Genomic DNA, 15,344 nt, shown 5'->3' on the forward strand with positions numbered 1-15,344 from the left:
TATATCTGTCAATCATATAAACCTATTTAGGAACTGACAAAGGCATTGTCCCCACCTCTTCTCTGATTTAATTGTGGCACTTGGTATCTTTATACTTTTTAGGAATGTATTTTGATAACAATTAGTAGGATTTTATTGTAACTCAGCCGGGCCCAAGAGCACCCTGTAAACCTCATCACTGAGCAAGGAGTTGAATCGATTTTCCTAGTCCAAGTCCTTGTACCAAACTGCCTGTCTTAACATTAACCACACAACACACTGAGGAAATAGTAGGTATTCCAGATTAATTCAGCTGGTATGAAACGTTATGAGGACGATTTATCTGATGTCCCCTGCAGAGCACTGCAGTCAGCCAATACCAACCAGTTGTGGGTCCCTGGCCCCCAGGAAATATGCTTGGCCTCAACCAGAGCCAGGGCCTTTCTGGCCATTGCTCCCACTTGCTGGAAGAAACTCTCAGAAATCAGGGTTCTGTTGGAACTTATTAAACAAGATGGAGCTTTTCTGTCACTTATGGTTGAGGCCAGCGGAAATACATCTAAGACAGTTGATCCCCCCCCCCCACTGTCCCCATCTCTGGAACACCAGTTGGAGCTGATATCTTATTTAATTTTTAGCATGTCTATTTTAACTTATTTATTATGAATTTTACTGTTTTAAATATTATGTAACCAGTCTTAGATTCCCTGTTGTACACCACCCTAAGATGGCTAGCCCAAGAGGGGCAGTATAAAAGTTGAAATATAAATGAAAGAATGCCTGCCATGAGAACAGTTGCTTTTAAAAGGATGTCATTTTTAGTACAGCCTCTCCTAGTTCAACTAAATACTTCTCAAACGTTCTGCAAAACTTACACTTTCTACAGTTTCCTGTCTGATGTTTATATTTGTGACCTAATTTACCTTGCAATTTAAGTTATAAAGATCCATTACCTCAGCAAGGATTATATAATAACTTTGGGAGGGAAACTGATAAATAGGAGGGTGATTGTGTAAGAAGGGAGCATTAGATTTGTTGACATCTAACTCTTTCAAAACAAGAGTGATCAACCAGTTGTAAAATATCCAGGGAAATTCCGTCCCATTTACTACAATATAAGCATGATTTAGTGTCAAGCTTCCAGTTGGAAAACATCCCATTCACAGACAGTCCTGGGTCCTGTATAGTCTTATGTTGTCTTCTTACAGTGTGTGAGACAGTCTAATTTCAGAACATAGGGCTGCTATAGTTTGTCTTGCAAGGCTCTTGTGCTTTTAACAGCTGCATGATAGCCATCCAGCAAACATTTCCAGTGTTAAAATGCTGTGATGGGGAAAGTTGCAGTGGTTAAATTCAACAGTTAAAAGTACGAAAACGCTGCCAGAAGTAAGATATCAATCTGCTAGAGGCCTGTGTTTTTGATGGAAAGTTGAACTCTATGGAAAAAACAGCTCTCTGTGTTTCAATACACATTTAAACATCAAACTAGTATTAGAAATATGAAAATACATAGAAACATGTCATACCACAATACCATATAATGTAACTTCAACCTACACTCTCAACCATCATATCTGAAAACATTTACAGGCAAGGTTCAGTCACAGTGTCTAGACTCTGGCAAGACTATTCAACTTAGTGGCTAAAGCTGTCGTCCTGAGGGGATTGCAGTGCAATCACTGGAGCCTGACAGGGGCCAATTGTGGAAGCAATTGGCAGAAAAGAGGAGGGGTACGCAAACCCCACCTCACCTTTCTACCCAGGAAGTCCTAGGGAACTCTTGGGGCCGTCTCCAATCCTTTAGGGAATTTATCTCCCAGGATTACAGGCTGTCAGCATTTCAGGTCAAGAGGACAACCACCATATTCTATCTTGGATTTTTCTTTTTCTTTCTTTCTTTCTTTCTTTCTTTCTTTCTTTCTTTCTTTCTTTCTTTCTTTCTTTCTTTCTTTCTTTCTTTCTTTCTTTCTTTTTCTTTCTTTCAGAATCTGCCTTAACCCTCCACCACGATTTACTGCAAATGAACGCTGTGGAATGAGGGGAGGACAGCATCTATCAGCCTCACGAAAACCATCAATCAACGCACAGAAACTCCAAGCTAACTGCAAGTATTTCTCCGTTTTTTCGTCTCTCTCCTTCCTCCCTCTAGCTCTGCCTGAAGCAAACTCGTTCTGAGGCAGGCTAATTCTCTTTCTTAAGGAGAAGAGGGCTTAAATTAACTCAAATTAATTAGCAATAGCTCTTACTGCAATTGTTTTGGTTTTCTGAGATAAGAGATAAGAGCCGTGAATGGGAAGATCCCGCGAGAACTCTGTGCCAGAACGAGATTATCTGCTTCACTGACTTCAAAACATCACTTACTAGTGCCAGGAACGTCGGAGGACAAAATAGACTTTTGTTCTCGCCTGGGACTATATAGGACCTCTACTGGCTATTTGTAAAATTGTCTGAGATTGGTTGCTGACTTACAAGCCTAAAACATGTCCATGTTAAAAAGAATGGCTCATCTAACAGAGAAACAAACCCAAGATTTGAAAGCATTCACAGAAGGATTGCTTAAGAATATTTTCAAGGAGATCCAAGACGGCAAGGAAGAAGTTTTTAACAGGAATGATGGATCAATAACAGTGGTTGATAATAGCTCTAAACAAGGTGGAAAACCAGCAGCAGAAGAGAAATCTGAAATTTTGGAGATGGAAAAGGGGATGTCGGAGCCTTGCAGCCTAGATAAGGACACCCTTCTTAAAAAGACATACAGCCATTTCAAAGCAACAGTACACAAGAATCAACCAAAAGATATATGGATCTGCTTTGAAAGTAATGGATTTAAAGGAGCTTTTCGGGAAAAAAATTGTATTGATATTGATATCGGAATCCAGGAGGTGCAACTGCCTCAAGATTCATCGATGCATACTCTGCGAGAAAGAATACAACTGCACTTTCTACGCCAAAGGCCAACTGGACAGAACATAAGTCTACGGGAACAACAAGATGCAGTAAGCCTCGATATGAGACCCCCTTAAGAAGACCGGGGAAGGGAAAGGAGAAGCAATGTTTGAAATTTCTTTCTTTCTCTATTTTTCTTCCGTATATTTCTAAGGCAATATAATCGTAAGTGCTGGAAATGTCATGATAAAACAGGGGTTTCACCCCTTTCTTCTTTATTAGTGTATTGTTATAGGGCCAAAGTTCATACTGTTCTGCAAAAAATGTTCAATGTTAAGCATTTAATTCAAATCTGAAAATATATCTGTCAGGATGGCTCTTAGAATGTGTCAAGTATAAAATGTTTTATAGATGTATGTGACACCAAAAGTGACTGTAAAAATTACTAAAAACCATGTTAACAAAGGTTGGAAATGTGGTAACAAAGTAGGCTCCTTTTTCTATATGTGGCGGAAATGTGAAAAAGCTTATTAGTTTTGGGCAAAAGTTTATACCATTGTGTAGTTAACGTGGGGTCTTAGATTTCTTATGTAAGTTGAATCTGTATTATGGGAAAGGAGAAGCAATGATTGAAATCTTCTCGTTATTTTTTTTTTTTGTATGCTCTCAAGGCAATATAATTGTAAGTGCTGGAAATGTCACAAAAAAGTGGGGGGGTTTCCCTTTTTTTCTCTCTCTTTATTAGTGTATAGGGGCAAAGTTCATATTGTTTTACAAGAAATGTTCAATGTTAAGCATTTAATTTAAAAACGTGGGGTCTAAGATCTTCTAAGTAAGCTGAATCTGTATTATTAAATATATCTCCGCAGTGCTTCCCAGCCTAAACTTAAAGCTTAACTAAAAAGAGCGAGCAGAGCGAGCTTAACATCCCTGATGACCACAATGGGGTAGTTACTGACCTGGAGCCAGACATCCTGAAATGTGAAGTCAAATGGGCCTTAGGAAGTCTGAGCAACAATAAAGCTAATGGTGGTGACAGCATTCCAGTTGAACTATTCAAAATCTTAAAGGACGATAAAGTAAAAGTGCTACACTCAATATGCCAGCAAATTTGGAAAACTCAGCAATGGCCACAGGATTGGAAAAGGTCAGTTTACATTCCAATCCCAAAGAAGGGCAATGCCAAAGAATGTTCAAACTACCGCACCATTGCACTCATTTCTCATGCTAGCAAAGTTATGCTCAAAATCCTACAAGCTAGGCTCCAGCAATATGTGGACCGAGAACTTCCAGAAGTACAGGCAGGATTTCGAAGAGGCAGAGGAACTAGAGATCAAATTGCCAACATAAGCTGGAGAAAGCTAGGGAGTTCCAGAAGAACATCTACTTCTGCTTCATTGACTATGCTAAAGCCTTTGATTGTGTGGAGCACAACAAATTGTGGCAAGTTCTTAAAGAGATGGGAATACCAGAGCATCTTATTTGTCTCTTGAGAAATTTATATGCAGGTCAAGAAGCAACAGTGAGAACTGAACATGGAATCATGGATTGGTTCAAAATTGAGAAAGGAGTTCGGCAAGGCTGTATACTGTCGCCTTGCCTATTTAACTTGTATGCGGACCACATCATGAGAAAGGCGGGATTAGAGGAGTCACAAATTGGGATCAAGATTGCAGGGAGAAATATCAACAACCTCAGATATGCAGATGATACCACTCTAATGGCAGAAAGTGAAGAAGAACTAAACAGCCTGTTGATGCGGGTGAAGGATGAGAGTGCAAAAGTTGGCTTGAAACTCAACATCAAGAAAACAAAGATCATGGCAGCCGGCCCTCTCAATTCCTGGCAAATAGATGGGGAAGAAATGGAGATAGTGACAGATTTTATTTTCCTCGGCTCCAAGATCACTGCAGATGGGGACTGCAGCAAAGAAATTAAAAGACGCTTGCTCCTAGGGAGGAAAGCTATGGCAAATCTAGACAGCATCCTAAAAAGCAGAGACATCACCCTGCCAACAAAAGTGCGTTTAGTCAAGGCTATGGTATTCCCAGTTGCAATGTATGGCTGCGAAAGTTGGACCATAAGCAAGGCTGAGCGTCAAAGAATTGAGGCTTTTGAACTCTGGTGCTGGAGAAGACTCTTGCGAGTCCCTTGGACTGCAAGGCGAACAAACCGGTCAGTCCTAGAGGAGATCAGCCCTGACTGCTCTTTAGAAGGCCAGATCCTGAAGATGAAACTCAAATACTTTGGCCACCTCATGAGAAGGAAGGACTCCCTGGAGAAGAGCCTAATGCTGGGAGTGATCGAGGGCAAAAGTAGAAGGGGACGACAGAGAATGAGGTGGATGGATGGAGTCACTGAAGCAGTAGGTGCAAACTTAAAAGGACTCCAGGGAATGGTAGAGGACAGGAAGGCCTGGAGGATCATTGTCCATGGGGTCGCGATGGGTTGGACACGACTTCGCACATAACAACAACAAAAGGAGACACCTAATGGAGTGGGTTTAAGTATAACAAATGATGACTATATTTTACTCTTCTTTGTAAGTTCATACCATTATGTAGTTAATGTGGGGTCTTATATTTCCTATGTTAGATGAATCTGTATTATTAAATATATCTCCGCAGTGCCTCCCAGTCTAAATTTAAAGCATAACCAAAAGAGGGGTGTAAATGTAACAAATGAAGACAATATTTTACCATTCTTTGTATTAACAACTTATACTGTCCCTCTTTTATATTTCTATCTTTATGAAAATAAAATATATATATTAAAAAAAGACTATTCAACTTAAAATGCCAGTACGAGGGTAGGTCCCCATCTTCCCAATCTGTACACAGAGAGTTTCTAACTTTTAATGGGGCTAGTGTTTCTTTTTAAATTATAGTCACATTACAACTATTGTTTTCCATCTTCAGTTGTTTTAGGCTGGGTGGGGACCTGAACCCCTTTCCTCCTCTCACACCTAATCTAAATCAGATCCCTGTGGCATTTCAAATTAAAGTTTCCACTTGAAGCTCACAGTTGGAAGTCCTGGCAATCTTGTGTTACATAGAACCCAGGCCCCGTCCACAGCAGCCATCTTCCTGAGTTAGAAGAGCTGCTTTATATACCCTGTTTTTCACAACCTGAAGGAGATTTAAAGTGTAAAGTGGCTTACAGCCACTTTCCCTTCCTCTCCCCACAATAGACATCCTGTGAGGTAGGTGAGGCTAAGACAGCTCTAAGAGAAACTGCTCTGTGAGGACTATGACTAGCCTAAGGTCATCCAGCAGGCTGCATGTGCGGGAGTAGAAAATCAAACTTGGCTCTCCAAAATCAAACTTGGCCTCCACTTTCAACCACTACATTAAACTAGCTCCTGTTTGTAGAAAAGAGTCAACTCACATTCATTTTACGAATGAAACTGGGGACAAGTATGTGAATAAATGTGAGGTTTAAATCAGACATACATTGCACATGTACTAAATGTAATTGAGAACAATGTACATATAAAAAATTTAATGAACCCAGTATACAGACTACATGTGCATGGTAACGATCAGTTATAGTTCTTTCCTTCTCTCCCGCCTTTCAAACAGGTCATACCAATATTTCCAAGTATAGTTAATTATTTGACATGAGTTGTAAGTGTATCAATGAACACAAAAACTGATGTTGATTTATAATGTTTACCCCCAAAACCTACTTCAAAAGGCATGAAAAAAGATTTTTTTGTCATTGATGCCTATTTTAATAACTCTTGAAAACACGAGGAAAGGCTTAATGGATGTATCAAAATTATTTAACTCCTTTCCTTCTCTCTATCATTTTCCTTCTGCCAGCAGGCAAAATCTTATATTTTTCATGTGATATTACTTTACTGATCCTCCTTCCTGTGTATGTGTTTCTAACTGTATATGTTACCCTTAAACCAGATGGTAATACCGCACAGAAACATCTTTACACCGCTCTGCGGGAGCGGTATAAATAAAACAGTAAGGGGTGTGGGGGAGGGCTCAGTCCGGGATGGGGGAGCCAACGACTGGCCCTTTCCCCCCGGACTGATGAGTCGGGAGGTGCAAAGCTTCCCTGCTCCCTGCCACTTCCCTGCCCCCAAACACACAGCCACCCTTCTCAACTCCCAACTCTTCCCCCCCTTGCCACTCACCCCTGCGCTCCACCGCCACCACTTCCCTGCCCCCAGACACACAGCCACCCACCCTTCTCAACCCCCAACTCTTCCCCCTGCCCCTCGCAACTCGCCCCCACCCAACCTGTGGACCCTTCCCCCCCTTCATTCCACCCCTGCCCCGTCCCCTTTCATGGCACCTGCCTGCCTTTCTTCCTTCCTTCTATCCATTCAACCACCCACCCCATTAGCGCCCACTGTATTTTTCGTACAGCGGGCTTAATTTCTAGTTTTAAATAAATGGCTTAACGTGCATACCTTGTTACAGATTACTACAAACTCTGATTCACCATGACATGATATGTCTCTTTTAAAAATAACATTTCCCCCCATCAAATAGTTCACACAATATATTTAAGAGATACAATGTTAATAAAATAACAGTGCAATCCTATGCTTAGTTACTTTAGACTAAACCCACTGGCATTAGTTGGTTTAGGCTACAGCAAATCTGCACAGGATTATCTTAATCTCCAAATTTGCAGACATCTATTAAAGAAATCTATTTTGCCTTGTGTTAAAAAATAGTGGAGATGTACCATATTCTTAACTGGGTCACTTGTTCAGCATTGAGAACCACCAACCAGGCCGATCAAAGTATGTGTAGATGCTAATCTCATTTGGTGGAAATGTGCACTAAATAGACACTGCTGCTCTAAATTCTAACAGAATGCTTTAGGAGGGTTCTTTGAAGTTGCTGTGTGAGTTGAACATATTAATAAGTCATACATTTATTAAATAATTTACAATCTGCATATAACTCATCTATGAATTTACAAAAGACCTAGGTTAGAGTATGGTATCTAGATACCTCTTCAGTCAATACTTTCTAATTTAACTAGTCAGCATAAGGTTATTTTGGAAAATCTTCCTGCAGTCATTGGTTTGAACATATAAGATGGCAAGAACTGATGTAACTTTCAGAGGTTTAATTAATACCTGTATATGCCAGTCCTCATGTAAAAAAAACCCAAAAAGTTTGGACTGTGTCACATGAAAATTATTTAATTAATAGTTCAATCTTCCTGCAATCCATATATGCAAGTATTTTTTCTTGTGTTTTCTTTCTAACTCTTTGAAAGTTCAGGCCTGACATCATGGTACCTGCATGAACAAAAAGCCACAGAGGGGTAAAGGAAGGAAGGAGGCAAAGCTTCTGTTGGCAGAGCTACATTGATGGAAGAAGCTGAAGGGGCAATTTTCTGCCATTTCTCCATCTCCTCACTGCCAGGGTTGGAAAGGACTGCTAGAGAGAAAAGGCAGCATGAATAAGTTGTGTGACTGTCAGCACTTTCTGCTAGCGGTTCATTGGTTCCAACCCCATAACTCTAGCAAGACTACTAGTAAGATAGTGGATTGTATCTAAATTTTATGTATATTACAGAGAAACAAACCAATGAAGTCAGGCCAGTGATATTTTTTAGGTAACTATTACTCCAAAGAAACAAACTGTTAAAACAGATATTACCTTTTTTACTCCATGTATCTAAAATTTAACAGTATTTTCAAAATTACATTTGCAATTCAGATCCCCTGCAAAAAAACAAAACAAAACAAAAAAACACACAAAAGGCCAAGACTTAAATTTAGTTAACACCTAAAATATTGCTAAACGAATACTGACTTCTGCATCACTAATCTTATTTTTACCAAAAGTGAAAAACCTTTGGCTCCCCATACAAAGTTCTAGTATGTTTGGGAGAGATCTGATGGGACACACCACCCTGGCATCTAATCATTTATTCAATGATGGCTTTCACTAGATATTGTTGATACAAATACTACAAGTCTTCTGCAAGTCCTTTTAAAATAAATGGAGATTCTGTTTACAAATGTACAAGGAATTGACAATTTGTACAGCATCTTTTAAGTGAACCGAGATACTTTGGTATGGAGAAGAGAATTTAAATTGATGCAGGCGGTGCAATTCACAATATGTAGTAGTCCAGAAGCTGATTAAAGAAGATCCGTGCTCAAAACACACACATACAATAATTATTCAGGTGAAGAATTCTTAACCCAGAATGTTCCAAAACTTTAAGCAATGCTTCTGGAACAGTTTTATTATGTAGTTAGCTGTTTTTTTTAAGCCATGCTAATATCTATTTAAATATTTCATTAAATTAACGAACAGGCACCTAGCTTTGAGTGACAAATGTTTAAATCTAAAAAAATAGGTTTAGAGTTAAGGCTCATATTCCAATTTTCAGAAGTATCTAGTGATCTTGATGCACAAAGGCTAAACACCCAAATTGCAACAAGGGGATAGCTTACTAAAAGTTATGTGGATTCACAGTTCAAACACCAAGATCTTCTAATATACTTCAGGTCAGGCATCCTATCTAGTTAGTTTAGAAATCCTTGGCTGATATTCAGCGATTATTGAAATAACTTTTACAGGTATTACAGAAAATTATTATTGAAATTGAATGATAATAAGTTCAACAAAAAAGCAAGTTGAATTTTCTTCATTTTTCAGCCAAAAACCAAATGGTTATCATACCAATGCACCACATCTCCAGTTGTTCTCTTTTTCAGATATTCTCCCTTATGGATTTGTGTAGAAGAAATCACCTTGGTATATCCACTGCCTGCAATGGGTCATCCATCACCTTCTGTGAAATGTTTAACAGAACTAGATAGCAATCTTCAATGCTACACTCCAAAACTAAATATTTGTTCAGTTCTTGTAAGTTCAAAAGCTTTTCTCCCCATCTCCAGCTCCATTGTTTTATTCCTTTGAAACACAAGGCACAATTTTGGAGGGGGATAATACAGCAGAGTGATTGTCTTATATAGTCTACAAAAATTCTCAATCCAACAGATTAAGATCTCTGTCCTACAATCAAGCAACATCTTCTAGATAATCCGCATCACCACTTAACTGAGAAATGGTAAAGTCTTGTGTGAGGTCTTCAAGCTAGGAAACAAAAATGAAAGTGTTATTATTTGATTTCAAAATCTTTTATAGTTGTTATTTATAATCCTGCCATCTTTTAAAAAGTATTATCAACAAGATCTTAGTTGTTTTTGAATAGCTACTCTAAATTTCCAGCAAAATAAGAAAACAGGACTCAGAAGCATCCTACTACAGCTCAAAGGAAATTCTTCCAGCCTTGGCAGATCTTCCATTGAAAGAAGAACTATTCATGTTGAAGGAAGGCTTAAAACCTTTCCCAGTGGAGTGATTGGATACAGGCCAATGCATTAGAACATTATTTTAACCACCATACCAGAGGCAGATTACTCAGCAGATAGTTGAAGACATCAATTAAAAATCCCATGCAATCAAATACTAGGTTATCCATTAATTTTCAGCAGTGGCTAAAACAAGGGAAATTAGAAGAATGTTGATCTCAAGCTTTATTCAGAGCATGTGACAATAGACAGGGACCCTATTCAAGTTTTGGTTACTGATGCAAATCTCAACCACAAATCTCTGGACATATGCACAACTTTACCACACGGCAAAGCACAGGATGTGCTTAGTTAAATGCTTTACTTCACACTCAAATTTCAATTTAGTGAATGCACTTGAGCCACCTAGGAGCTCACTTTACACATTACTTTCTTTGCCCAGTTGGGCTCTATGAGTTGGTATTTGCCCTGAAAGAAACAAGCAAACTGAAACAGATATAATATATCCAAAAAGAGAACTACATGTCTAGTTGCTTCATGGGAGTTAGCTGTTTTAGCAAATTTGTTACTATTCACATCTTTTGCTTCTTCTACATTTTTATTGTTACTGATAGGAATTTGTCAGTTCCTGAAAATGCGGCAAGCTCAAAGTTTACTATATTTAGTAATAATTCATTTTGTAGAAAGGATTACAGACAGATGGAATAATGATTAGAATTCTTTTGATCAATATAATTTCTCAGAATGCTTGCAAGGCACATGTAAGAGAATCAAGACAAAAATAAATATATAACCAAATGGATATGTTATATGGTGACAATGGCATGTCCACCCATGCATAAAGTAAATTCATACTTTATCACTAGCATTGAACTCCTCTAATTCCACAGAAATATCTTCTATTTCTTCACCAATACTGGCTTCGCTTTTTTCTGATCGCTGACTGGCACTAAGGGGAAAAGTTCAAATAATAGAAACAATCAATAATTATGTGTCACCATATTCAAATTACTTGTTGATTGAACCAATTAAAAGGTCCAAATAGAATAAAGTTAGCAAAATGGTATCTCAAATCCTAGACATCTTTCTTGGAAGTACAAATGATCACAAAGTATACTTCCATAGTACATTTACTGAGTATTGCTGAAGTAAATATTTAAGCAACTGTAACTGCTGACTTCAGAGTAACCTTAGTAATAAAAAGCTATATCAGACTGCTGCCTAAAATGTCAACAGTAAATTTTACATTGACTGGTGTTACTGAGGTGTTGCATATATGACTATATGAAGCAAAATGAATGTCAAGAAATTAGTAGACAGGTAAATCTTTCAAGAGTTCTTTAAAACTCCATTTGTTATTTCTGTAAGATGTAACTGTATGGAAATAAGAGCACTTCAGATATAGCAGAGATTATTCTAGCTTAATCTAGAGCTAATGAATTGCTTGCATGGAAATTCAACATTCCAGGAATTAATGTTTTCTTCTCTCTTACCTGTTGAAGTCATCAATATATTCCTCTTCATCCCCTGTTAGTAAATAGAGGATCATTTTATTAAAATACACACACACACACACACACCAAATACAAAGTATGTAATGGCTAATATCTACTAAAAAAAACAGATTGTTGGGGTGTTTTCTAAAGAAAAATGAGAAATTCAAGCATAAGGCTAGTGGTGACACCAACCTGAGCTCACATGTTTTTGTGAAGAAAGGAAACACAGAAGTGTTTAATACAAATTAAGTGAGAGGTGCTTTCAGTGTGATGCAAACAGTGCAGCAAATTTTGCGGCACCTCACAGCACTTGAGAGCCATGTTTCAACAATGCACTGAATTAAACATTTTTACCCAAATAATTACAGAACATTTGGAAGTCATGTCAATCCAAAATGAAAAGTTCAGCATGCTGTCCTTGTGAAAAGCTACTTGCCAAGTTCAAGTGATCCAAGTTTAGAATTCATCATCTTTATGTCTTTCAAAATTGAGTTGGCATCTGCAAATCAGAAATAAAAATGATTAAGTGTGCTTCTTACACAGTCTGCTGAACATTTAACTAGATGTAAGAATGAACATGTTATGCCTCCTAAATTATACTATTACACTATCTAGTTAATGTTATATTTAAGCAGTCACACTGTTACTTTGTATAGTCTTGGAAAACATAGCTACTTTATTGAACAAAATTAATAGCCACAATTGAAAAGTTGCATTTTAAAATACACCAGTAGTAAACTGGGCTTCTATTTTAGTTTAATGGATGGACTTCTTAAAATTCAATTTGTAGTCCATTTTCATCTATTATGTTGGGAAAGGCAGAATAGAAATGTAATAAAATTAGTCGTCATTAAACTTTCCAAAACTAATACAAACGATATTTATTTCTATCCCATTTTACTGACCAGTCAGAATCTTAAGGTAACTAAGAATCCTATAAAATACAGTATTAAAAGGACAATTACAAACAATAAAATTAGAGTCCAATTTAACAAATTGCTTCAAATAGCCATCCCCACTGTCACCTACAAGTCTCACACTGAGTCTGACATCTGCCATAATCATTAAACTCCCGATCCCTTTTTACTCTTAACAGATATCTCACATTTCTTTCAAAACTCAACGCAGGTATCTCACATTCTTACGAAACAGGAACTCAAAGTCCACCATTCCTACTACACAATTAACATGCTGGTCTCTCGATTCATGAAAATTTAATATTGTAACACAAGTTTTATTATATTTAATTCATGAGAACGTAATTTCTTATTCCTGTATTCCTCTCCAAATACAAAAAGAACTTAAACATTATACTTACTGTCAGGCTCCTTTAATGGAGATGCTCCAGTTAAAGAATTAAGACCACTATTTATGGGTGGCGCATCAGAAAGAGATGCAATATTTACTTCTTTGCTAGAGTCATTTTTCCTTTAGATAAAAAAAGGAGCAGTGAGGCAATAATATTCCCACCATTTACCTTTCTCTTATAAAGTATCATTCAGATCAGCAAGCAAGCTATACATTTGTATATCAAGCCAACAAAAGGACTGCTAGTAATATCCAGTGAACAATAAACAATAGCTCCTACTACCAGCTCCTACTGCTTGTTGAAGCTCTGCACAGGATTCTTACCTCTCCCATGAGTCCTGACTGCCTTCAGTTACAGGCAGTTTATTGGCATCTTCCACAGTATCACTATTCATGTCAGAGGATTTTTATAAATCCATTAAGTGAGAGAAACAGCCAAGAGGAAGAGATTCAGATGCAAATATGAAACTGTATCTTAACCAATGTTTAATTTTGAATTAATTTTATTTCAGATGAATAAGCAAATCTAAGGGAAGACAAAGTCTAGGAAATATATCACTTGAAATTATAGAAAATGCTCTCCACAGAAATCTCTCAGTTTGAGCTGGAATCAGCTTCTGAAGCACTCAAGGCTTCATTTAGAAAAGAGGTCATATGAACTGCTGAATGCATGGAGCTTACTAGCTAAGGCGATGGCATCTGGTACTGGCAACTTGTGCACACACTTCGAAGCCATTAAGACTTCCATATGATCAAAGTCAACTTCACACATAGTAATGGGATTACTAATTCTACATCCTAATGTTTCTTGTAAGTAGAACATTATTTCTTAATTTTGATTTTCCATGACCTAGCCAAGTGAAGGAGCACATTAATGGGTAATTGCAGGAATTTCTTATTAATCCAGCAATCTATTCATTTCTGTTTTCTGTGCAATACAGAATATCCTAATACAGATATTATGTTCCAAGCGATGAAATAACAGTACTCTCCAGCTTTAAAATCCTGACAAATTCATTGCCTATAGGAAACATTTAAACAAATACTTCACTTACCAGCCATATGGTTGCTCTGGTTTTGGTATGGGATCATCAAAGAAGGGATCTTCTTCTGCATTATCTTCCTCTTCACCTAGATTATTCTTTTCTTTGGTTTTTAGGTCTCTGATTGGTTGAGAAACTAATTTTGCTTCATTAGGTAAGAAGTGAATAATGCCTTTACTCTTTGTTTCTCCAGATGAGATGCTTGTATCGCTTTGACTGTTTTCAGTAACCTTAAAGAAACACACATTCTCTTAAGTCATATAGTGTTTCTCTTGAGCTGTAATCCATTTAAAAGTATGGAACCAGAATGCACAATCTCAATGTATTTTCTAACAACCTGTTAAAATTCTAGAATCTTGTAAGGAAACTTCAGGGGCTTAATGAATTTTAGTGCATATTCTATCCCTGGCCAAAGATTTCTAGATTCCATTGATTTCAGTAGGATAGAGCCCTTAACTAATCTATCAAAGTTGATTTTAGATCACTTAACTTTAGCGGAGTTGAAACTATTTTCTACAAACAGAAAAACTGTTTTAAAAGAAAATAAGTATTGCATAAAACCACCTATATATGCAGTCAGATAAATAATTTGAGTACAGTATAGGAAACTGTGCTATGCACATAAGACTATGGTTACTATACTTACTGTAATTATTTATTGCAAGTCTACTTATTGTAATAAGTACTTATTGTACTAGAGCCTCTTGTGGCGCAGAGTGGTAAGGCAGCAGAAATGCTGTCTGAAAGCTCTGCCCATGAGGCTGGGAGTTCGATCCCAGCAGCCGGCTCAAGGTTGACTCAGCCTTCCATCTTTCCGAGGTCGGTAAAATGAGTACCCAGCTTGCTGGGGGGTAAACGGTAATGACTGAGGGAAGGCACTGGCAAACCACCACATATTGAGTCTGCCATGAAAACGCTAGAGGGCGTCACCCCAAGGGTCAGACATGACTCTGTGCTTGCACAGGGGATACCTTTACCTTTTTAACCCCCAAATCCATTTTGCATGACAAACATGAATACCCCTAATAGGGAAAATTCTATTTATGAATCATCCTTCTACTATATACGTGCCTGAGCTGATGTACAAATGTATCTTTAAAATCTACTATTCAACAAAAGTGTAATTAAAACAACTTAATTAACAGTAAACTTAACAGAATACAATAATCAGTAAAATTGCTGAATTATCCTAACTGTATTTAGGAGTTTCAGCTAGAATTCAACAACTCTTAGTGCAACTTCTATATAAATGAGTTTGGATTATTTTAAAACAACATTAAACACTCGACTTTGCTATATAAAGTAGGAATGCACAGATGTTTC

General features: G+C 37.6%; 1 protein-coding gene across 3 annotated transcripts in view; it reads right to left on the bottom strand.

The window, feature by feature from the left end:
• Nucleotides 1-8,488: 8,488 nt before the first annotated feature.
• The window catches only part of CEP43 (centrosomal protein 43), a 41,856-nt gene continuing 35,000 nt past the window's right edge, over nucleotides 8,489-15,344 (bottom strand). For all 3 annotated transcript variants that reach the window (XM_077347724.1, XM_077347741.1, XM_077347733.1), the window contains 6 exons: nucleotides 14,034-14,251; nucleotides 12,989-13,098; nucleotides 12,107-12,169; nucleotides 11,668-11,701; nucleotides 11,030-11,123; nucleotides 8,489-9,956 (listed from right to left, as the gene is read on the bottom strand). In XM_077347724.1, coding sequence (XP_077203839.1) covers nucleotides 9,882-9,956; nucleotides 11,030-11,123; nucleotides 11,668-11,701; nucleotides 12,107-12,169; nucleotides 12,989-13,098; nucleotides 14,034-14,251 — 594 coding nt within the window. In that variant the 3' untranslated portion in view covers nucleotides 8,489-9,881. The remainder of the gene's footprint in view (nucleotides 9,957-11,029; nucleotides 11,124-11,667; nucleotides 11,702-12,106; nucleotides 12,170-12,988; nucleotides 13,099-14,033; nucleotides 14,252-15,344) is intronic.

Source organism: Paroedura picta, chromosome 1 (assembly GCF_049243985.1).
Source record: "Paroedura picta isolate Pp20150507F chromosome 1, Ppicta_v3.0, whole genome shotgun sequence".
Taxonomy (NCBI): domain Eukaryota; kingdom Metazoa; phylum Chordata; class Lepidosauria; order Squamata; family Gekkonidae; genus Paroedura; species Paroedura picta.